The sequence below is a fragment of the Symphalangus syndactylus genome, chromosome 7, assembly GCF_028878055.3.
Source record: "Symphalangus syndactylus isolate Jambi chromosome 7, NHGRI_mSymSyn1-v2.1_pri, whole genome shotgun sequence".
NCBI lineage: Eukaryota > Metazoa > Chordata > Mammalia > Primates > Hylobatidae > Symphalangus > Symphalangus syndactylus.
In genome coordinates, this window is record NC_072429.2 from 8,340,007 (window position 1) to 8,365,493 (window position 25,487).

Genomic DNA, 25,487 nt, shown 5'->3' on the forward strand with positions numbered 1-25,487 from the left:
TATTTTTAAGATCAATTACCTTTTGTTTGCTATTAAAATATTTGCTGTAATAAATATGCTTACATTTATATAATAGTAGCTTATACAAATGTTTTTCTAATGAGAAATTCAGCAACTCAGCACCCAGACTTTTCTTTTTTGCATGTCATAGATAGCATATATTATATAGAGATTTTATAAACATACCTTTTATCTTACAAATGGTCAATTTCAATGTCTGCAACAGTGAACTGTCTCAGGATATTTTAAAAAGTGAGTGACAAGTATAAAAGCTTTCCCCATAGTTATTACATAGCTAAAGTTTATTCTTAAAACTTAGTATCTGATGAGAACTAAGAGTTTTCTCATATAAGTTATATTTAATAAATCACTCTCAAGCATGTATTCTCTGATGAGTTTTGGTTTAAGGCTTTCACACATGCAAATCGGCTTTTAAGGAGTCCTCTTCAATGTGAATTTTATAATGATTAGTAAGGGATGACCTCTGGCTAAAGAGTTTCCCACATGTATTACATTCATAAGGTTTCTCTCCAGTATGAATTCTTTGATGTGCAATAAGTGATGAGCTTTGTCTAAAAGTTTTTCCACATGTATTACATTTAAAGGGTTTTTCTCCTGTATGAATCCTCTGATGTTGTATAAGAGCTGCACTTTGGCCAAAAGACATCCCACATTCCTCACATCGATATGGTTTCTCTCCAGTATGAATTCTCTGGTGATTACTAAGTGATGAGTTACACCTGAATGTTCTTCCACACTCATTACACTTATAGGGTCTTTCTCCAGTATGCATTCTCTGATGTTGAATGAGAGCTGAACTCTGTCTGAAAGCTTTTCCACATACTTTACATTTACATGGTTTTTCTCCAGTATGAATTCGCTCATGAATAATAAGTGTTGAGTGGGAGCTTAAGGCTTTACCACATTCATTACAATTATACAATTTCTCTCCAGTATGAATTATTCGGTGTCTATTAAGTCGTGAAACAGAAGTAAAGCCTTTACCACATTCATTGCATCTATAGGGCTTTTCTCCAGTGTGAATTCTTTCATGTTGAATAAGAGAGGCACTCTGGCTGAAGGCCCTCCCACATTCACTACATTTAAAAGGTTTCTCTCCAGTGTGAATTCTCTGATGATAACGAAGGGATGAGCTAGACTTAAAGGTGTTGCCACATTCATTACATAAGTAGGACTTCTTTCTGAGATGAATTTTCTGACTTCCAGAAAGGGATGTGCTATAACTGGATGCCTTCCTACCTGGATTATACTTATGGGGATTTTCTTGAGCATGGAGTTTTTGATGTATAAAAAGCCCAGACCTTCGACTGAAGGATTTACCACATTCTTTACATCTATAGCATTTCTCCACAGTATGGGTTCTTAAATGCTTACAAAGGGATGCACTATGGCTGAAGGCTTTCCCACATTCTTTACATATATAGGGTTTCTCTCCTGTATGAGTTCTTTGATGTTGAATAAGAGCAGAACTTTGGCTGAAAGCTTTTAAACATTCTTTACATTTAAATAATTTTTCTCCAGTGTGGTTTTTCTGATGTTTACGAAGGGATGAATTGTGAATGAAGGCTTTTTCACATGTACTGCATTTATAGCGTTTCTCTGCCGTTTTGATTTTTGATTGGTTAAGTAAATTTGAGTTCTGCTTGAAACTATTTCTTTGTATTTCACATTTTGATGGAGTTTTTTCTTTAGCAAATCTCTGTTGCTTAATGAAGACTGATTTCAGGTAGAAGTTTTGGCCAAATTCAACATTTTTATGGCTTCTATCTACAGTAAGGATTTTTGTATGGGCAACTGAAATTATTTGTAAATCTTCATTTTTGTCCTGGTGCTTCTTAAATTTCTCTTCATATATGCAGGATCTTTCTGATATGAAGTTCCAGGGTTCATCCCTTTTCAGTCTTTTCCTCATCTGCTCCTGAAATGAATCCTGAGTTTGAGTTGACTTTGTCATTTTAGGCGTGCTCTTACATCCTGAAAAAAGAAAAAAAGAAAGCAACAGCCCATGATTCATGTGATTGGCTGAGACTAAATGTGTAGAAGGGATTAATGGTATCTCAATAAGGGTTTGCTATATGACTAAAAGAGGACAAAATTTTAAAAAACACTATATAAAATAATGGATGACAGCTGAACTGATAAGTGAACAAATGAATAAAGCAAACTCAGTTAAGAAGGGTGAGTGTGTAAGAGTGACCAAGAGAATGGAGCAGAGGGATCAGAGAAGGAGGCATATGAATTTAGGAAATATAATCTGGTACCCAAAGCCTATGATGGACTCATAAATTACCCCATTCCTGTAATTATTTATACTCCTGAATGTCTTCCCTCCTTTTCCTACATTCCAAACTCCTTTGTATCCTTCAGATTCAGTTCAAATGTTAACTCCTCTGTGCACCTTTTCCTAACTTTGAGTTCCAACAACTCACTCCCCTTATTATAGCACTTATTATAGTACATTAAATGCATTTAAGTAAGGAGTAATACACATCTAGAGATGCTGAGAAAATGTTCAACAAAATTCAGCACCACAGACAATAAACACACTCAAGCAAAAATGAAATGAGGGATACTTCCTCAACATGACAAAATACATAGACCTTTGTCCTAAAGCTAGTATCTATTAAATACACTAGAGGTATTTCTGCTATGCTCAAGAACAAGGCAAAGACACCCATTATTTTCCCTACAATTTAACACTGTACTAGACATATTAACCAATGCAATCAGGCAATATAAATCAATAAGATATGAGTAAAGAGGAAGTAAAACTACCTCTATTTGCAGATAATATTAAGAAGTCCACAGAATGGATTGAGAGCATCCTGGCCAACACAGTGAAACCCCATCTCTACTAAAAATACAAAAATTAGCCAGGCATTGTGGCGCACACCTGTAATCCTAGCTACTTGGGAGGCGGAGGCAGGAGAATTGCTTGAACCTGGGAGGTGGAGGCTGCAGTGAGCCGAGATCATGCCTGGGTGACACAGCGAGACTCCATCTCAAAAAAACAGTCCAGAGAATGAATGATAAAACTCACTCAGTGAAGTAGCTGGATATAAAATTGACACATTAAAATCAATAGCCTTCATTTATACTAAGAATCACAGTAAATTTACAAGTAATATGAAAAACCTATATAAGGGAAATTTTATACCAGTCTTGAATGACATTAAAGTATATTCGAACAAATAATCACCTCTCCTATTCTTGGATGTAGTAACATTATAAAAATGTCAGTGCATTAAGACAAGATATAGATAAGGATTTCTCAACCTCAGATGACATTTTGGGCTGATTTTTTAGTTGTGTGGATAGTGTGGACTGCCCTGTGCATTGTGGAATGTTTAGCAGCATACTTGATCTCCACCCAACAGACATCAGTAGCACCTGCCCCTCACAATTCCTCCCTCCAGGCTTGCAACAAGCAAAAATCTTTCAAGACATTGACAAATGATAAAATCAGTCCTGGTACAGAATCATTGGAACAGATGAAACAAAAATGATCATGAGTTGGCTGAGCGTGCTGGCTCACGCCTGTAACCCCAGCACTTTGGGAGGCCGAGGCAGGTCGATCACCTGAGGTCAGGAGTTTGAGACCAGCCTGGCCAACATGGCGAAACCCCGTCTCTACTAAAAATAACAAAAATTAGCTGGACTTGGTGGCGGGTGCCTGTAATGCTAGCGACTAGGGAGGCTGAGACAGGAGAATCACTTGAACCCCGGGATCAGAGGTTGCAGTGAGCCAAGATCACGTCACTGCAGTCCAGCCTGGGCAACAAGAGTGAAACTCCATCTCAAAAAAAAAAAAAAAAAAAAAAAAAAAAAAAAAAAAAAAAAATGACCATGAGTTGACAACTACTGAAATTGGGTGATAGGCTGGGTATAGGGGCTCCTCCCTGTAATCCCAGCAATTTGGGAGGCCAAGACAAGAGGATCCCTTGAGCCTAGGAGTTCGAGATCAGCCTGGACAATACAGTAAGATCCCATCTCTAAAACAAACAAACAAAATACATTAGCTAGGCATAGTGGCACTCATCTGTAGTCCTAGCTACATAAAAGGCTGAGGCTGGAGGATCACTTGAGCCCAGGAGGCTACAATAAGCCATGATTATGTAATTCCACTCCAGCCTGCGTGACAAAGAGACCCTGTCCTTTAAAAAAAAAAAAAAAAAGGCCAGGTGCGGTGGCTCACACCTGTAATCCCAAAACTTTGGGAGGCTGAGGCAGGCAGATCACGAGGTCAGGAGATCGAGACCATCCTGGCCGAAACAGTGAAACCCCATCTCTACTAAAAATACAAAAGTTAGCTGGGTGCGGTGGCGTGCCCCTACAGTCCCAGCTATTCAAGAGGCTGAGGCAGGAGAATCACTTGAACCCAAAAGGCAGAGGTTGCAGTGAGCCAAGATCGTGCCACTGCACTCAAACCTGGCAACAGAGTGAGACTACATCTAAAAAAAAAAGAAAGAAAAGGAAAAAAAGAAATTGGATGACGAATACATGGGAAGTCATTATATTATTCTACTTTTTTATTTATTTATTTTGAGATGGAGTCTCGCTCTGTCACCCAGGCTGGAGTGCGGTGATGTGATCTCAGCTCACTGCAACCTCCACCTCCCGGATTCATGCCATTCTCCTGCCTCAGCCTCCCAAGTAGCTGGGACTACAGGCACATGCCACCATGCCCAGCTAATTTTTGTATTTTTAGTAGAGACGGGTTTCACCGTGTTAGCCAGGATGGTCTCAATCTCCTGACCTCGTGATCCACCCACCTTGGCCTCCCAAAGTGCTGGGATTACAGGCGTGAGCCACCGCGCCCGGCCTATTCTCTCTACTTTTATATATACTCGAACTTTTCCACAACAAAACTAAAAATGAAGTTTTCTTCCACTTTCTGTCCTTCCTTGTAACAGGAGTGAGTGGGTTAATCTTTTTCCTTTTATACTCCATACCTATTAAGAAAGTTGCAATTTAAAAACTCTGGATTCTGGGCCAGGCACAGCGGCTCATGCCCCATTCCTAGCACTTTGGGAGGGTGAGATGGGTGGATCACGGGAGGTCAGGAGTTCAAGACCATCCCCATCAACATGGTGAAACCCCTTCTCTTCTAAAATACAAAAATTAGCTGGGCATGATGGCAGGTGCCTGTAATCCCAGCTACTCAGGAGGCGGAGACGGTCAAATGGCTTGAACCCGGGAAACGTTGATTGCAGTGAGCCGAGATTGGGCCTCTGCACTCCAGCCTGGGCAGCTGAGAAAGACTCCGTCTCAGAAAACAAAAACAAAAAACAAAAACAACTCTGGTTTCTGCAAAGAAATCAGCACACAGGCTGGGCACAGCAGCTCCCGTCTATAATCCTAGCACTTTGGGAGGCCGAGGCAGGGAGATCTCTTAAGGTCAGGAGTTTGAGACCAGCCTAGCCAACATGGTGAAACCTCATCTCTACTAAACACAAAAATTAGCTGGGTGTGGTGGCAGATGCCTGTAATGCCAACTACTCAGGAGGCTGAGGCAGGAGAATCGCTTGAACCTGGGAGGCAGAGGCTGAAGTGAGCCGAGTTGGCACCACTGCACTCCAGCCTGGGCAACAGAGCGAGACTCCAGCTCAAAAAAAAAAAGCAGCACACACAGACAACAAGGTCCTAAAAATATATATACTTTAAAAACATACTTTCAGCTGGGTGTGGTGGCTCACACCTGTAATCCCAGCACTTTGGGAGGCCGAGGCAGGTGCATCATTTGAGGTCAGGAGTTCGAGACCAGCCTGACCAATATGGTGAAACCCTGTCTCTACTAAAAATACAAAATTAGCCGGGTGTGGTGGTGCATGCCTGTAATCCCAGCTACTTGGGAGGCTAAGGCAGGAGAATCACTTGAACCCAAGAGGCAGAGGTTGCAGTGGGCCGAGATTGTGCCACAGCACTCCAGCCTGGGTAACAAGAGCAAAACTCCATCTCAAAAAAGCAAAACAAAACAAAACAAAACAAACAAAAAAACTTCCAAGTGGAAAATTTAAATATTTATCAAATGACAACATGTACGTTTATTTCTTTCTTTTCAGAGCTAGAGTGGAAGTTTATTTTAAAAGGCTTTAGAACAGGAAAGTAAGGAAAGTATACTTGGAAGAGACGTAAATGGGCACCGAGGTTAAGTGCCATAAAATTTACATTTAAAGAGTAAATATCAAACAAAGCCTTCTGGGTAGCTGAAGATAATGATGGATGTGTGACAAGCAACCTATCAAAATCTCTTCCCCAAATGATAAGAATTAACTTCATAACTGTGACTTTTTTTTTTTTTTTTTTTTGAGACGGGGTCTCGCTCTGTTGCCCAGGCTGGAGTGCAGTGGCGCAATCTCGGCTCACTGCAAGCTCCACCTCCCGGGTTCATGCCATTCTCCTGCCTCGGCCTCCCGAGTAGCTGGGACTACAGGTGCCCGCCACCACGCCCAGCTAATTTTTTGTATTTTTAGTAGAGACAGGGTTTCACCGTTTTAGCCAGGATGGTCTCGATCTCCTGACCTCGTGATCTGCCCGCCTCAAACTCCTAAAGTGCTGGGATCACAGGCGTGAGCCACTGTGCCTGGCCTAACTGTGACTTTTATGCAAGACCTCACCCTCAGCACACTACCCAATAGACATCAGTAGCACCTCCCCATCAGAACTCCAGATGGTGGCATACTACTTACATACTTAAAGACAGAAAATGCCAAAAGTGCAAAATAAATGTAAGGTAAAAGAAAAAGTAGATGTCAGGGAAGATGGTAGAGTAGGAAGCACCAAGGTTCTATCTATCCACCTAGACAACTGAGGTGTCAGAATCTGTCTGATACAACTACTCTGAAACTCTGGAAACTATTTGAAGGCTTGTAGCTTCTAGGGGAAGGCCTGGCCAGTAAAGTGAAATTAATTTTAGTTGGCAGCAGCTACCCATCTCCAATCTCCTAATCTCATGGCTTGAAGCTGTACTAGCATCCCTAGAGTGGCCTTTGGTGGCCAAAGTGGCAATAAAGATCTTGTTCTCCAAATAATGGGGATCTGGGTTCTGACTGCAAATTACTGCTTTGAATCACGGAGGTGCAAACACAAAGGCAGGCTGTCATTTTTGCAATCCCCACTGACCTGATGTGGCTTCCAGAGGATTTAAGGAACAGTGCCTACTTTTTTCCCCCTTCTGTTCTCCTCTTTTTCTGCTTTGGGGAATCAGACATTAAGGATAAGGACATTTGGCATGGTGGCTCACACCTGTAATCGTAGCACTTTGGAAGGCTGAGGTGGGCGGATCACTTGAGGTCAGGAGTTCCAAGACCAGCCTGGCCAATGGGGAAACGCTGTCTCTACTAAAAACATAAAAATTAGCCAGGTGTGGTGGTGGGTGCCTGTAATCCCAGCTACTCAGGAGGCTGAACCAGAAGAATTGCTTAAACCCAAAAGGTGGAGGTTGCAGTGAGCCGAGATCACACCCCTGCACTCCAGCCTGGGTAACAGAGTAAGACTCCATCTCAAAAACAAAACAAAACAAAAGAACAACTGCACACATGGGGAATTTAGAAAGTCACTGCACAAGGCCAGGGAAAGACGTGGGCCCAGAAAAAAATGTGAGAAGACCTACAGGTTATACTTCAGGCTAATTCCTGGACTAGTGCCACCCTACAGCAAAAACAAAAACAAAAACAAAACCCAGCAAATCCTACGGAAGTGGGAAAATCTGATCCCGAGTTGCAACACTGTATAAAAAAAAAAAAAGGCATAAAAAAATAGGAAAGTATGGTTCAGTCAATGGAAAAAAATAAATAGAAAACATCTGTGGAGAAGACCAGATGGTGGCATGCTACACAAAAACAACTATCATAAAGATGCTCAGAGCTAGAGGGAAATATGAATGACTCATGAAAATAATGAACAAGTCGAAGTACCAATAAAAAGAAAACAAAAAGAAACCAAGAGGAAATTCTAGGAGTTGAAAGCATAATAACTGAAATGCAAATTTCACTAGGGAAATTCAAAAGGTTTAAGCGGGCCATAGGAAAAATCAACAACTTTAAGACAGGAAAATTAAAATTCCTTGAGTCTAAGGAAGAAAAAGAAAATACTTAAAAAGTGAACAGAACTTAAGGGCCATACAGGATGCCACCAAGCAGGCCGAAATACGCATCGTCCTGGACCCTCGCAAGGTCACACCAGCCCTGCCTGGGCTCTCGGGCCAGTAGCAGCTCTGTACTTCCCGAGGTCAGAGCTCCCGGAGGGAGAGGCAGGCTGCTCTTTTGCTGTGCCACAGCCCTCACTGCTGTTGCCCTCAGGCTCTGGAGGGGGCACAGTGACTAGGGACTGGAACAGAACTCCAAGAAGTGCACAGCCACCCCACAAAATGCGGCCAGACTGTTGCCCACGCAGGTCCCCACTTCCACTTCTCCTCACTGGACAGGGCCTCCTGACCTGGGACTCCAGCACAACCATCAAGCCTACCTGAACGCTTCAGCTGGAGGTGGCTCTGCATTTCTCTGAGGAGGAAATCTGAGCGAGAACCCATAGCCCCTCCACCACTACAGCTAAAATGGTACCACACTATCCACCCTTGGGCTGGGAAGGAACACAGGGCCCGGTCGCTACGCTGATACCTCTAGTACACTACAGCCACCATATGGAGATGAGCCCAGTCTCTCTACCTTGTGAGCTCCCATACCCAACTCTTCACCAGGCAGGGACCCTGGCTTTGGACAGCAGAACAGCCATCCCTCTCCTGGCTGAGCATTCCCACTGGTAGTGGCTCTGTCTTCCCTGAGGAAGGACTCCCAGAGGCAACTGATAGCCCCTATGTCACTGCCACAGCAGCAGTCCTGCACCTGCTGCCCTCGGTCTGGGGAAGAAACAGTGAAGCCTTCATCTGTGCTTCTAGCATGCCACAGTCACCATATGGACAGCAGCCCAGTCTCTTCTCCCTGTGAGAACCAATCCCTGACTCTTCACCAAGTAGATCCCCCACCTCAGGCCAGCAGTGTAGCCACCTTGCCCCTCGGCTGAAGATTCCCAGTAGCAGTGGCTCCATGTTTCTGAGGTGGAGCTGACAGAGGCAATCGAAAGTCCCTCTGTCGCTGCCACTGCAGTGGTATTGCCCTTGCTATCCTTGGACAGAGGAAGGAACAAAAACCCTGAGTACTTCAGTTGTATCTCCAGGAAGCTGCAGTTGCCATAAGCAGCAGCCACTCTGTCTCACTGGTGACCTCCCTTCCCCTGCCAGCTCCTCCTGCTCCTCAGCAGGCAGGGCCTCCTTCCCCATCTTGGGCACAGGGCAGTCACCCACCCTGGGCCAACTGCACTGATTGATAGTGGTCCTGCATCTCTTTAGGGTAGAGGCCCATAGACAAGTGAAAGGCTCTCTGCCACAACCACCACCAACCAAAGTCCTTTCCCCTGTTGCCTCCAAGCTAGGAAGGGAACATAAACCAAGATCACCCCAGAGCTGTGGTGGGCAGCCTGGCAGTACCAAGCTGAGATGTGCAGTCAGCACTCGAGTGGGAGAGAAGCCCATATTTTCAGAGCACTGAGGACCACGGCTGCAATCTTGAGGAAATACAGAGGAGTCACATAGCTGAGTAAGAGCCTACCTACTGGCCATTACACTTAAGCGCCATCTACCAGACCACAGCCCAAACTTCAACACCAGAATTACTCTGCTAATACACCCCTCTGTGAAACTAGGACAAGAATTCAGCTACGAATAAACACCCTGCATAAAAGACTGGCCCTCTGAAAACATTCAAAAAGAAGTCAACTGACTATACTCAAGTTACATCACAGTTAATGAAACATAAGCTCACACAGATGAAAAAGAACCATCATGAGAACTCTGGCAAATCAAAAACCCAAGGTGTCTTCTTTCCTCCAAAAGACTGCACTAGTTTCCCAGCAAGGGCTCCTAAGCAGGATGAAATGACAGAAATAGAACTCAGAACACGGATAGGAACAAAGATCATAAAGATTCAAGAGAAAGTTGAAATCCAATCCAAGGAATGTAAGGATTACAGTAAAATAATAGAGGAGGTGATAGACAAAATGGCCATTAAAAGAAAGAACCAAACTGATCTAAGAGCTCAAAAACATACAAGAATTTCATAATGCAATTGAAATGCAGAACAGACCAAGCTGAGGACAAAATCTCAGAGCTCAAAGACTGGCTCTCTGAACTCAGACAGATAAAAATAAAGAAAAAAGAATAAAAACCAATGAACAAACCCTGAGAAATATGGGATTACGTAAAGAAACAAAATCTACGACTCACTGGCATCCCTGAAAGAAGTGGGGAGAAGGCAAGTACCTTGGAAAGCACATTTCAGGATACTATTGTCCATGAAAACTTCCCCAACCTTGCTTGAGAGGCCAACATTCAAATGCAGGAAATGGGCCAGGCATGGTGGCTCATGCCTGTAATCCCAGCAATTTGAAAGGTCGAGGCAGGCGGATCACTTGAGGCCAGGAGTTTGAGACCAGCCTGGCCAAAATGGTGAAACGCTGTTTCTGCTAAAAATACAAAAATCAGCTGGGCATAGTGGTGCACACCCGTAATCTCAGCTACTCGGGAGGCTGAGGCAGGAGAATTGCTTGAGCCCAGGAAGTGGAGGTTGCAGTGGGCAGAGATCACGCCACTACACTCCAGCCTACTGGACAGCAGAGTGTGTGAGACTCCATCTCAAAAAAAAAAAAAAAAAAGAAAGAAAAAAAAATAGAGGGCTCATATGATGAAAACTACAAACACTGATGGAAGAAAATAAAAAAGACCTCAATAAATAGAACGACATATGTTCACAGATTGGAAGACTAAACACAGAAAATTGATATACAGGTTTACTTCAATTCCTATCAAAATCTCAGCAAGATTCTTTTTGTAGAGATTGATGATTATTCTAAAATTCATACAAACAAAAGAACTACAGTAAAAAACAACAAGTAATCACTCTACCCAACATTAAAGCCTGTATATATACAGCAATCAACACTGTGTGGTATTGGCAGAGGAACAGAAACACAGAACAATGGAATGGAAAAGAAAACCCAGAAACAACTCAACAAACACGCCCAAGTGACTTTTGACAAAGGCACCAAAGAACTCAGTAGAGGAAAGATGGCTTCAACAAATAATGATGGAGCAACTAAACATTCACATGCAAAAAAATGAACCTCGCATCTAACACAAAAATTAACTCAAAAACGGTCATGAATATAAATGTAAAATGTAAAACTACAGCACTTTTAGAAGAACATGGCAGAGAATCTTCATGATCTAAGTATAGGCAGAATTCTTACATTTGACACCAAAAGCACAATCCATAAAAGGAAACACTGATCAACTGGACCTCAGTAAAATTAAAAATTGTGTTCTGCAAAAGAACCAGTAAAAAGGATAAAAAGACAAACTACAGAGTAAGAGAAAGCATTTGTGAACCACATATCTGGCAACTACTATCCGGCATATATAAACATCTTTCAAAACTCAACAGTAAAAAGCTCCAAAATAACTCAACTAGAAAATGAACAAAATACCCAGACATTGTATTAAATAAGAAGCACAGGCCAGGTGTGGTGACTCATGCCTGTACGCCCAGCACTCTGGGAAGCCGAGGTAGGCAGATCACTTGAGGTCAGGAGTTTGAGACCAGCCTGGCCAATAAGGTGAAACCGCGTCTCTACTAAAAATGCCAAAAATTAGCTGGGTGTGGTGGCATGCACCTGTAATCCCAGCTACTCGGGAGGCTGAGGTATGAGAATCGCTTGAACCCAGGAGTTGGACATTACAGTGAGCTGAGATCACACCACTGTACTCCAGCCTGGGTGACAGAGCAAGACTGTCTCCAAAAAATAAAAAATAAAAAAAAGTAAATACAAATGGCAAATAAGCACATGAACTATGTTAAACATCAACAGATGTTAGGAACACGCAAATTAAAATCACAATGTATTTCACCATATACCTACCAGAGTTGTTAAAACAAATAGTAGTACCAAGGCAAAATATTGGCAAGGATGCAACAACCCTGGATCATTCACATGCTACTGGTGAAATGTAAAATGGCACAGCCACTCTGGAAAACAACTCGGCTATGTCTTCAAAAACTAAACATACAACTACCCCATGACTCAGCAATTCCACTCCTGGGCATTTATCACACAGAAATAAAAACTAATTTTTGCACAAAAACCTGCACATGAATGTTTGTAACAGCATTATACTTAAATGCCAAAAACTGTAAATAATCCAGATGTCCTTCAACAAGGGAATGGCTATACAAACTATGATATACTCTACCAAACACTATTCAGCAATTAAAAGAAATGAAGTACTGATGTATACAGCTACACAGATGAATTTCCAGAGATTTATGTTAAGTGGGGCAAAAAAAAAATCCCATAACGTTGTATACATTTTATTATTCCATGTATATGACATTCTTGAAATGATAAAATTATAGAATGGAGAACACATTAGTGATTATCAGGACTTCAGAAAAAGAGGCAGGGAACAGGGGCAGTGAATAAGAGGGAAACGGGTATGTCTAAAAATGGATACCAGGAGGAATCTCTGTGCTGACTGAAGGGATTTTTCTGTATCTTCACTGTACCAATGTCAATATCTTGGTTGTGATATTACACTATGGTTTTGGAAATGAGTATAAGGGACATAGAATCTTTCTATACTACTTCTCACAACTGCATATAAATGTACTATTATCTTAAAGTAAAAAATTTTCTAAAGAAAAAAAATTCCCCTGAAAAGTAAAAATATCAAACTCATACCATCCTCCAAATCTAATCTCCTTCCAGTGCTAATATCTCATTGAATGACACCGGCCATCCCAGAACAAACCAGAAACAAAACAAGCATCCCTGACAACCCTATCTCGTATATCTTCCACGTCAAATCCAAGTCCTGCTGGCTGTATCTCCTGGACATCTCTGGGACTGGTTCACTTCTTTCTGTCTCCAACACCACTAACCTAGTCCAAGTCACTCGTTCATTCATTATACAACTGGACGCCTACCCTGGCCAGGGACTGTTTTAGGTTCTTGGAAAACAGGAGTGAATGAATGAGGCAACCCCTCCTACAGCAGCTTACAATGCAGAGGCAGAGAGAGATGATGAAGACACAGGTCTATTACACAGTGCTAAGCACAGGGAGGGAAAATAAAGCACACTGAGGAGATAGCGTGGGGGCTGCAGGGCTGCATGTCAGATGATCTGTGCCTGTGTGAGCCGAAGCCCCTGCAGCACAAGGCAGTGAGTGAGCCACACGGACGCAGGACCGCCACGAAGAACAGTCCCAGACAGAAAAAAGCAGAGCAGAGGCTCTGAGTGGGGGCCTGCTTGGCCCCCCTGACAAACCTCAGGGCGGCCAAGGGTGATCAGAGGCCTCGAATGAAGGGCAGAGTGGAAGGAGATGAGGGTGAAGAGGTAGCCAGGGCCAGACCATGTAGGTCTCCTGAAGGCCATGATGGGGACTTTGGGCTATACTGTATGGGATGGAAACCAATGGAGATTTTGAGTACAGAAGCAATATGGTTGATTTACTCTTTAAATAGACAATTCTGGAAGTTATGAAGAGAAGAGATGTTGTTGGTAGGAGGGGAGGGGCAGGGCATATGTACGAGTCTTTGCTGGCAAACATGAAAAAGACTAACTCATACAAATTGAACCGGACTATACTGGGTAGGTGTGGTGGTTCAGGCCTATAATCCCAGCATTTTGGGAGGCTGACATGGGAGGACTGCTTGAGGCCAAGAGTTCAAAAACAGCCTGGGAAGCATAGCAAGACCTCGATCTCTACAAAAACAAGTAAAATGAAACAGGGCTACAGAGCATTGTGGCCACACTTCCATCTTGTCAGCAGTCACTTTTTAAACCCATTCCAGGCCATGTCACAAGGGCTGCTGCTAAGCCCCACAGCATTCCGTGTAAATCAGGAAAAGACAATCCTCCCTGTGTGCAGTTGCGCTTCAGCAAACCTTGCTGAGCAACCCCTCCGCTCACCACCCTGCACAATTCAGCCTACCCAAGATGGCTTCTTGCAGTAAGAAAACAAAGCAGGCCAGGCGCGGTGGCTCACGCCTGTAATCCCAGCCTTTTGGGAGGCTGAGGGGAACAGATCATTTCAGGTCAGAAGTTCAAGACCAGCCTGGCCAACATGGCAAAACCCGCTCTCAACTAAAAAAATGCCAAAAATTAGCCTCACATGGTGGCATGTGCCTGTAATCCCAGCTACTCGAGAGGCTGAAGCACAAGAATCGCTTGAACCTGGGAGGAGGGCACTGCAGTGAGCTGAGATCACGCCAATGCACTCCAGCCTGGGCGACAGAGCAAGAGTCCATCTCAAAAGAAAATAACTTTGTACAAGTACATTTTGAGGCTACTGGAGGTTCAAGAGAGTCCTATCATGGAGAGCATAAGTTTTTCTATCACTGGCTGTTCAAAGGGTAGGTTTTTGTCTAAAATATTTTTTTTCTATTTTAAAGTTATATAAACATAGACAGGGTCTATGTTACCGAGGTTGGTCTCAAATTCCTGGGCTCAAGTGATCCTCCCACCTTGGCCTCCCAAAGTGCTGGAATTACAGGCGTGACCCACCTCACCCAGCCTACAGGTTGTTTTTGGTTCGAGCTAGAGTTAATAATCTGAGATAATTCCAGGAACATCCCAGTCCTTCAACCATGCTCTCAATCAAGTGAGAGCTCTCATGGGAAAAGGAAGCTGTCCTGGGGCAATCTTAGTCCAGGCAGACAGGAGCCCCACCAGGGGTGCAGCAGAGATGCAAGCACGTCAGCACCCTAGGAATGCCATCTGACTTCCATCTGACAAAAGGAGGAGGAAGATCATCCCACCACGAGGAATCGGGCAGGAAACAGCTCTGACGTCCTTCCTTACTCAATAAACTGCTCACGGTTTTCCCGCAGGGCCATCCTCCCGAATCTGAAAAGGGACTGACTGACAATGCCATCAGGTGCCCGGCATCCCTCTGGACAGCTCTGCACTTGTCATATTTTCAGCCTGTTAATACTTCTCTCTAGAGGGGAGACTTACTCAGCCATCAGATGCTCCCCAGTTAAAGGGAAAGGGAACAATTCTTTCTTTCCTCCTGATCTTCCACACCAGATTCAGCCCACACATAATGGCCAGACTGACGCCGCTCTTCAGTCTCACCTGGTTCCCTGCTGCCTGCATTCGGCTTACTTCGTGGTGGTCTCTGGCAGTTCATTAAATTTTAATTTAATATAAAATTAGTGTATTTCTATCAAAGGAGATTAAAAACACAAGTGTGGTTCCCCTATTAAAAAGAAAAAGTTCAAGCTATCATCACGAGAAAGCTCTCCCCAGCACAGGGGCTGTGGGGACCAAGGCTGCCTGCCCTGCAGCTCCTCGCTGGACCCATGGCACGAGGGGCCATCACTGAGCCCTCTGGACTTGACGAGCCCTGCACTGTGGCGGTCAGGTTCCTCACATGGGCTGACAGCTGCAGAATACAGCCTGGGCCTGCCCTGGGCTACGTGTGGCTCCTCAGAGCCTGTGCTTAGCTCTCAAGCACCAACCAAGCTCTGTGACGGGGCCCGCGGCTCTCTTCGGTGCCTGGCTCTACCTTCTCCTCACTGGCTTTACTTCTTTGGACCTTCACGAACACCATTCTTTTTTTTTTGGAGGTGGAGTCTTGCTCTGTCACTAAGGCTGGAGTGCAGTGGCATGATCTCAGCTCGCTGCAAGTTCCGCCTCCCAGGTTCACGCCATTCTCCTGCCTCAGCCTCCCGAGTAGCTGGGACTACAGGCACCCGCCACCATGCCCGTCTAATTTTTTTCTATTTCTAGTAGAGACGGGGTTTCTTTTTTTATTTTGAGACGGAGTCTTGCTCTGTCATCCAGGCTGGAGTGCAGTGGCGCAATCTTGGCTCACTGCAAGCTCCACCTCCCGGGTTCACGCCATTCTCCTGCCTCAGCCTCCCGAGTAGCTGGGACTACAGGTGCCCACCACCACGTCTGGCTAATTTTTTGTATTTTTAGTAGAGACGGGGTTTCACCATGTTAGCCAAGATGGTCTTGATAAAATCCTGACCTTGTGATCCAACCGCCTCGGCCTCCCAAAGTGCTGGGATTACAGGCGTGAGCCACCGCGCCTGGCCACAAACACCATTCTTTAGGCCTGAGCAATTCTTCACTCCTTTGATCCCAGGCCCTTCCACAGGGAAGCCTTTGCTGACGCCACCTGCCTGCTCTGCACTCTCACAGCACCGAGTGTCTTTCCCACGTGGTCCTCACTGGAACGTGTCCTTCTGTGCCTTGTGTGCACTGAGTGTGTTCACCTTGTCCCCCACTAGATTGTGCACTCCAGAAGCACGAGACCTGCGTCCCTTTCTGCCCAATGCTATACAAAGCTGTGGGAGAGGGTTCAACCTCCATCCCCCAGAGCCAGAGCGCCCCCCCCAATTCAACCACTCTCAGTCCCCCACTGCCACGATGGCCCCTCCTCGTTTCTCTCCTCTGATTACTTCTCAGGCTCTGTCAGATTCCTCTTGCTTAAGCACCTCGAAAATGCTGTTTCCTGAAATTCGGGCCTCCACTTGGCCCCCTCACCCGGCCAGCTCCAGGCTTCTAATGGCCATCATGCTGATGGGCTCCCTGACCTCCCTTGAGTCTCGGCCCTGTCACTTACACACCTGCCCACCAGGATTCCCCACCTGACTACTTCACTCACATCTCAAGTGAAATCCATCCTACACCCAACTGCTCCTGTGCCCTGATCACGCAGGCGCCACCTCCTCCCTCAGGAACTCACGGCAAGTGCCTTCATCCAGGGCCTTCCACCTCCTGCCTCCCTCCATGACTGCAATCGCTCTGCAAGGCTTCCAGCCTCTAGTTTTGCCTCACTTTCAATCACGATACTCCCAAAGTGACCATCTGTATTAAATTCCAATCACATAGCAACGTCATGAATATATTCTCTTTGTGAAAAATCAAAACATTACATGTAAATAACATCCCCTTTCATGGACCCATTCTCAATCCCATTCCAAGTGTAACTAATGTCACCAGCTAAGGTGTGTCTTCCTAACCTTTCTCTCTGCTTACGTGCATGCACATTACATATACACATAATTTTCATTAGACACAAATGGTGGTGTCCTTACAATGCTCTGTAACTTTTTAGGAGCTCTGTCCACATCCCTGGACTTGTTTTCAGGGTGGTGATGCTCACGAGAGTAAGGACACGCCGCAGGTCCCTTCGTTGTTCTTACACGGATGGAGACTCAATTGTTTCTGATTCAGACCAACTTTTCTAAGATACTAAGGACGGTATGATTCCTGCCCAAATCCTTCAATGATTTCCAGTGCCCCACGGGACAGTTTCCACCTCTTAGAACTGTGCCCAAGCACTTACCACGCGGCCCTTCCCTAGCTTTCTTGTCTATCTCCTTCCTCACCTCCTCCTTTCCCAAATACACCCTAAGCTTCAGCCAGAGTGATTATTTGAAATTCCTTAAATCTACTATGTTTGCTGAATGAATACATGAAAATACAGCCCTATTCTAAAACAATAGGAAAGAGTAAGAAAAGAGATTCTGAGAGATTCATGGGGAAGTGACTACAAGGGAGTAATCCTGTCTAAGAGCCTGGGCTTCCCCTTCCCCACCACTTCTTGAGGCCTGAGAATCCTTAAGGGAATTTCCCAACCAATGTTCCTACCTCCTCTCAATTAAGCAGACCTGTCTGCGGCGATTCCCGAGCACCTCGGGCCACCCACTTACCTAAAGAGGAGACGCCAGAACTGTCTTTCTCCACCTTCCAGGGATCTTCTCCTTGCTGCAACAGGGAGATGACTTTTGGTTTGGTAAACGACAGTCCTGCACATAAACAACAACAAAAAAAGTCTCAGTCTTCGTTTTGACACAACAAAGTATCCCCTGATTATTAGGGTACCGTGGCTTTTCTACAGAAGGAACGTTGCATGTATGATGTAATTAAAACTTATAAACTGGCATCTACAGAATGATCTATCAAGTAGCTTTTTTTTAAAATGAGAAAACATCATATGTTTCCCTTTTGAAGATGGATTTTACAAGATTCATCTGACTGGAAAGAAGTGGGAAAGGCAATGGTAGGTCGATGAAGAAGGATGAGGTAAGCCCTCTGCTGAGGATGAGCAAACAAACCACAGAACAACCAAAGCAGGAAAATGCTGCCTGAACTATGAGAGAATTTCTAATGTGAAATTGTGCAGTAGGAAGGAGATAATTATCAACATCCACCCGCCAAGACATAGAGCAATTCCATACTTACTAGGAGAAAGTAAGTTTTCAATGTTTATTTACAGAGATCTGATTTATACAATCCTCAAACTCAGCTCAAATTTTTCAGTGATCAACCGCTTTTATTCAGGGAAGGAGGTGCTGAGATATCCCGATTTTTGAATTCTGTTTCTAGAGGGGAAATTTCCTTACCCAGTGAGACCAGGTTCCTATAGTTCTCCAGCATCACATCCCGGTACAAGTTTCTCTGAGAAGGAGCCAGCTTTCTCCACTCATCCCGGGTAAAGAGCACAGCCACGTCCTCGAATGTCAGTGACACCTGTAAGGACAAGTCGTTCCAGCTCACCCAGGACCACCCTCATAGAGTGGAGGGGGCGGCAGTGGGGAAGACAGGCTGCCCGTGAAACACTTCTGATACTATTCAAGCTTCTGAAGGTTCCAGGTCATTCTTTTAATGAACAATTGGCCAGTAACAAATATATACTGAGCAGCACACAGTGAGATTCAGGCCTTGTGCAGCCACTGTAAGAGATGGGTGGAGGAATTACGGCCATTAGTGGGAGCCTTAATTAGAATAATCTTTCATTGGCAATTTTGTAATACATAAAAACTTAGAACTGTGTATAATCTTTAACTCAGAAATTACTGTAAGAAACAGTGCACAAAAATATAAGCACAAGGATACTTATCATGGTGTTAGTAGCAAAAAAAAAACAGGAAACAACCTAAATACTCACTGATAGAGGCTGGGTTAAATAACTTACGGCACTACCTGTGTGATTCAAGCTTGAGGATAATAATGATGAAAATCAGAACACCTCTCTTTTACTGAATGCTTTACATGGGCCAGACACTATAGAGCTTTATATTAATCATTAGTATATACTTTATCTAACATTCACAATTACCTTATGAAGAAAACAGTTATTGTTCCCATTTTACATCACAGAAAGCAAAGTCACTGAGAGGCTAAGAAATTTGTTTAAAGTTGGCTGGGTGCAGTGACTCATGTCTGTAATCCCAGCACTTTGGGAGGCCGAGGTGGGTGGATCATGAGGTCAAGAGATCCAGACCATCCTGGCCAACACAGTGAAACGCCGTCTCTACTAAAAATAACAAAAATTAACCAGGCATGGTGGTGTGCACCTGTAATCCCAGCTACTCAGGAGGCTGAGGCAGGAGAATCGCTTGAACCCAGGAGGCAGAGGTTGCACTGAGCTGAGATCATGCCACTGCACTCCAGCCTGGAAACAGAATGAGACTCCAACTCAAAAAAGAAAAAAAAAATTTTTGTCTAAAGTCACACAGCTGTTCAGTGGTATAGCTGGGATTCCAATCCAGGCAGATGTCCTGGGCTCCATTCAAAAGTACTCTAAAACCGCCTCTCAAAATCTAACACATACTTAATAAATAAGTAAATTAATCTGCACAATGCACTTAAAACCATATCAGGCTCACATTAAAGGTTCAAATGTTAGCTATTATGACATTAATACAAACAAATACTAGGCAATCATTAGAGCTGATGGTATAAATTGCTATTTGTTGACATAAAAAGACATCCATGAAAATGTTAAGTACAAAGCAGGTTATATATCACTGTTTCGAGTTTGTCCCCATTCAAAAAAATGTTTCTGGCCAGGTGTGGTAGCTCATACCTCTAATTCTAGCACTTTGGGAGGCTGAGGCGGGTGGATTGCCTGAGCTCAGGAGTTCAAGACCAGCCTGGGCAATACGGTGAAACTCTGTCTCTACAAAAATACAAAAAATTAGCCGGGCGTGGTGGCATGTGCCTGTAATCCCAGCTACTTGGGAGGTTGAGGCAGGAGAACTGCTTGAACCCAGGAGGCGGAACTTGCAGTGAGCCGAGACTGCACCACTGCACTCCAGCCTGGGTGACTGAGTGAGACTCCCTCTCCAAAAAGAAAAAAGAAATATTTCTACATACATAAAAAATTATTGAGACATGCAATAAACTGAATGACAGTGATTATCTCCAGATGGTGGGGTTAAGGGTGATTTTATTTTCTATCGTATATATGAAATATATAGAGTATACAGTCATGTGTCACATTAACGATGGAGGTACATTCTGAGAAATGCATTGTTAAACCATTTCATCATTATGGGAATATAAGAGAGAAACCTGGATGGTATGGCCTCCCACACACCCGGGCTATATGGTACAGCCTGTTACTCCTAGGCTACAAACCTGTACAGCATATTACCGTACTGAATACTGTAGAGAACTGTAAGACAATGCTAAGTGTCTGTGTATATAAATATATTTAAACATAGAAAAGGCATGATAAACTACAGTATAAAACAGAAGAAATGGTACACCTGTACAGGGCACTCGCCATGAATGGAGCTTGCAGGACTGGAAGTCGCCTGGCTGAGTGGTGAGTGAATGTGAAACTTAGGACACTACTGTGCGTGACTGTAGACATTTTAAACACTGTACACTTAGGCTACACTAAATTTAATCTTTTAAAGTTTTCTTTAACAAATTTCCTTAGCTTACTGTAACTTATACTTTCTAAACTTTTTAATTTTTTCAAACTTTGACTCTTTTGTAGTAATACTTATCTTAAACACATTGTCTAGCTGTACAAAAATATTTTCTTTCTTTATATCCTTATTCTATAAGCTTTCTCCTATTTTAAAAGCTTTTAATTTTATTTTTACTTTAAAAATTTTTTTGTTAAAAACTAGGACATAAATACACACATTAGTCTAGGCCTACACAGGGTCAGCATCATCAACACCACTGTCTTCCACCTCTACATCCTGTCCCACTGGAAGGTCTTCAGGGGCAATGACACACACGCAGCTGTCATCTCCCATGAGAACAAAGCTTTCTTCTGGATACCTCTCGAAGAACCTGCCTGAGGCTGTTACAGTTAACTTTTTAAAAAACAAGCAAAAGGAAGAAGACACTGTAAAATAACAAGAATAGTATAATAAATATATAACCCAGCAACACAGTCAGATATTATCAACTATTATGAACTGTACAATCGCATATGTTATATACTTTTATAGGATTGGCAGGCTGCACGGTAGGGTCTGTTTATACCAGCATCACCACAAAACAGGAGAAAAGCCTTGCACTATAATGTTACGATGGCTTTGTCGTTAGGAGACAGGAATCTTTCGGCTATGTTTTAATCTTATGGGACCACTGTCACATTTATGGTCTTTTATTGACCAAATGTCATTATGTAACACACGACTATATAAACATACACATACCTATGCACGTATATATACACACGTATCCATAAACATACATATATATACACATATATACATATGTATATATAAATGTTTTATTCTCTAAAATTTACACCATGACCCTGCAATATTTATATGGTGAGAAAGAACATCAAATTATTTGCATATTGGGGAAGAGTACAAGAAATGATCTTTGTTCTCAAAGAATGTATAATCTGACTGGTGGACTAGAAAATGCATGAAATAATTTGAACAACTATGTATCTGCATAGGGCCCTGAGACAAGAACACAAGGTCCAGGGCAGCCAAGATCCCAGGTCATGTGCTTTGCTAGAGGTAGCAGCAGGATCATAACTCCAGTTTTCTAATTGTGAACTCTGCACACTCTCTCTGGTCTTAAAATTCCCTTCACTGAATTTTACACACAGATCTACACATTACTGACGCATGGGCAGCAAGGACAGGAAGGATGCCACAGAGACTCAGTCAGACACTGGGATGGAGAAGGTTCTAGTCAGGAGAGCAGCTTGGCTCTGCGGGAATGGAATAAGAATGCCTTCAAGGACAAATACCAGCTCAAATGCACAATAGCCTGTTCTGGCCACATCCTCAGCTCCCACTCCACTGTGTTGGCTAGTCTAAAACATAATGCCGCCAGGTGCGGTGGCTCACACCTTTAATCTCAGCACTCTGGGAGGCTGTGGCTGGTGGATCACAAGGTCAGGAGATTGAGGCCATCTTGGCCAACATGGTGAAACCCCATCTCTACTAAAATACAAAAAAAAAAATTAGCCAGGCGTGGTGGCACATGCCTGTAGTCCTAGCTACTCAGGAGGCTGAGACAGGGGAATTGCTTGAACCGGGGAGGCGGAGGCTGCAGTGAGCCGAGATCGCGCCACTGCACTCCAGCCAGGTGACAGGGCAATGTTGCCTCTCAAAAAAAAAAAAAAAAAAAAAAGATAGTGCCACGCTGCAGAAGCGCTCTGGTATCACGTGGCTGGATCTGCCCATACTCCGAAAGACGCACCACAGGAACGACTGGGTGGTCTGAGGGAACTCAGAGCCAGACGTACTTGGACTGTGCTCAGGTTACTTAACTTTTCTGAGCCTCAGTTTCCTCACATGTAAAACAAGAATTGTAATTGTTGTGCTACTGTGAGAGTGAGAGAACAAATGTAAAGCCCTCAGCCCATTCCCTGGTATGCTAGACACTCAGTGGACATTATTATTGTTAAACAAAAAAATGAATAAAGGATAACACCTTCTGGGCCCTAAACACATTCTCCAGCAGTTTCTATCCACATTAACATTCATATATTAATACAGTAATGTCACTCAGCAGCCACAACCACCATATACTGAGCAGTTAACTACTCAGTGCCCAGTCCTGATCCAAACACTTTCCACACACTAACTCATGTGATCCCCTCCATCTACGCTGGGAGGTGGGCACGGTTGTTATTCCTATTTTACAGGTGAGAAAACTGAGGCACAGAAAGGTGAAGCCCAAGGCCCACAAACAGCAACAGAGGAGATGGGTTAAAACGCTGCCATCTGGCTTGACAGCCCTACTTCCTAACTACCACCTACGCTGCCTCTGCACTACTGCTATCCCATGAAACTCTTCCTGCGGCTACCTGAGGGGTCTTCTCTCTGTGTCCTGCGAGTCAAGCGACCTCTCCAACTCTGTTCACTCTTGTCTCACCTAGAAAGGATGGCCTCCTCATTCCCACTACACAAAAATGAAAACGGTCTGCAATAGTTTTCAAGAGAGTGATACAAGCAAAGAATATGATTCACAAAGTTAAGAGGGAGAAAAAACTAAAAGCTATGCGTTGGAGAAGCCCGGGGAAGGGTTGGTGTTATGAGGATTCTCAGGGGTGAAGAGAGAAAGTATTCCTGCAAAGGATAGGAAGGGAGACATGGGTGAGTGAAGGAGGCAGGGATTTTCCCCAGGTGTGTAAGTTTGTTCTGTCCCTAGTGATAGACGGACTTGTATCTTACTTGTCAAACTAGTCACACAATGGATGAAGATTAGTGAACAAAGAGTGTTAATTAAAAAAGAACCACTAGACACGGATGGGGGGGGTGGGTGATCCTCCCTACAGAATCCACCACTCATGAGGGCAGGCCAGCTCCTCCAAAGGAAAAAGACTTGGGCTCCATCCTGGCTGAAGATGGTCCCGGGTGAAGAACTCCAGTTAGTGGGGAAAATCCATCCACTAGGATCTGAAGGGGCAATGTGCTCACCTGGGGCCTCGCTTCCCGCTGCCCGGCAGCCATGTCCTCTTTCTGGCTCTCCCGTGAGGACGGTGCAGTCTCCAGAAGGCAGATCTGAGAAGAAAAAGGGAGCCAGGAAGAACCCCTTCTGCTTTCCAGCCCTGGAATCCGCAGCTCTGAAACCCCGACTCTCGCTAAGGACCCTGCGCGCCCTCAGAGGGATTCGGGAGAAGCCAGGAGCCCGCGGACCAGAGCAGCGCTGGGCAGCCAGGCCAGGCCCAGGCCTCACAGGCTTGGGGCTTACAGAGGGGACGCTGGACCCGCAGTGGCAGCAGCGACCCGCTGAGCCCATCAAGGCCAGGGCTCACCCCACGCCGCTGAGTTCCTCGGCGCCAGCTGGCACTGCCAGCACCCACCGCACCGCTCAGGAAACTGAGGCAGCACCGGGGCACCTGCCCCGTTCACGCCCCTGAGAGGCAGGCCGGGACTCCCACCACGACGGCCCCCGGGACGACTTCCCTCCGCCTCAAGCCTTTTCCCACCTGGTTCCTCTCCCTCCCGCCAACAAATCATCTCCTGACTCCACAAAAACGGCTTTGAAGACGAAAGCGCTGGGTGTCCCGAGGCAGGAGGGGTGGCAGTCCTGGGGACTGACTCAGAAACCGGGCCCGGCTGCCTCTGCCCTGCGCTGGGGGTCCCGGCGCCCCGAGTCCGCGAGGCCCACACGGCGCGGGCAGGGTGGGCCCGGGAGGAAACGCCTGGCCCCGCGTTCACGGCGGGCGGCGCGAGCCAGAGGCAGGGGCATCGGCAGCGGCACCAGAGCGGCCCATGAGGGGCGAGAGTCCAAGTCCTGGCGCGGGGTCCGGTGACAGACGAGGGGGTGCCCACCCGCGCCCACAGAGGCCCTCGGAAGCCCGCGGCCTCAAGCCGTCCTGGCGCCAGGCGCCGCCTCTTCCCGGTGCAGCCAGCCATGCCGCTCACCTCCCCAGCATCCGGCGTTCCCGGGCCGCGCCTCCCCGCCGCACTCCGCAAGCAGGAGGCTCCAGCCTCCTGACCCGGCTCCTCCGACGTCTGGGCGACCTCAAGCCCCGCGCCGCTCACCGGGCAGCGAAAGCTCCGCAGAACGCCGGGACCTAGAGGAGCAGGGCGGCCGCTAAGGCCTCTAGGAAATGGAGTCCACGGGAGGACGCTGGCTTTCTGGGAAGTGTAGTTCCACGCGTTTGAGGCGGGGTCGCAGCTGAGCTGTTAGGCGCCCACAGGTATGAGAAGGCCCGGGTGAGCTGTGGAGCCCCGGGTTCCTGGTTCTTCGGAAGAGAAGGGGAGGTTCCCGGAGGGCAGTAACCTGCAACTCTGTGTGAATTTCAGGATGGCGTGGGCGGCACGAAAACAACTACTACACAATTAGGAAAGGATAATCCCCTGCAAAAGATGTTGACAAAGCTGGATTTCCACATGCAAAAGATGAACCTGTACCCTGACCGTACACCATACATAAAAATTAACTCAAAATTGATTAAAAACCTAAATGTGAGACCAAATTATTTTATAAATTACTAAAGTAAAAAGGGAAAAAACTTCAGGATGCTGGAGATGGCAATGATTTCTTGAATATGACATCAGAAGCACAGATAACAGCAAAAATAGACAAATGGGACTACATCAAACTTAAAAACTCTGGCTAATCAAAGGAAACAAAGGCAATCTACAGGATAGACGAAAATGCTTACATA

General features: G+C 45.0%; 1 protein-coding gene across 3 annotated transcripts in view; it reads right to left on the bottom strand.

Annotated features, from left to right (window-relative positions):
* The window catches only part of ZNF354B (zinc finger protein 354B), a 28,383-nt gene extending 3,433 nt beyond the window's left edge, over positions 1-24,950 (bottom strand). The window contains exons 1-5 of one of the 3 annotated variants that reach the window (XM_063642434.1): positions 24,739-24,950; positions 23,788-23,871; positions 18,493-18,619; positions 17,800-17,895; positions 187-1,995 (exon numbers count right to left, since the gene is read on the bottom strand). In XM_063642434.1, the coding sequence (XP_063498504.1) occupies positions 413-1,995; positions 17,800-17,895; positions 18,493-18,619; positions 23,788-23,820 (1,839 nt within the window). In that variant the 5' untranslated portion in view covers positions 23,821-23,871; positions 24,739-24,950 and the 3' untranslated portion in view covers positions 187-412. Of the gene's footprint in view, positions 1-186; positions 1,996-17,799; positions 17,896-18,492; positions 18,620-23,787; positions 23,872-24,299; positions 24,708-24,738 lie in introns of those variants that run through there. The other 2 variants (XM_055285008.2, XM_055285007.2) reach the window with 2 other exon arrangements.
* Between the last annotated feature and the right edge of the window lie 537 nt (positions 24,951-25,487).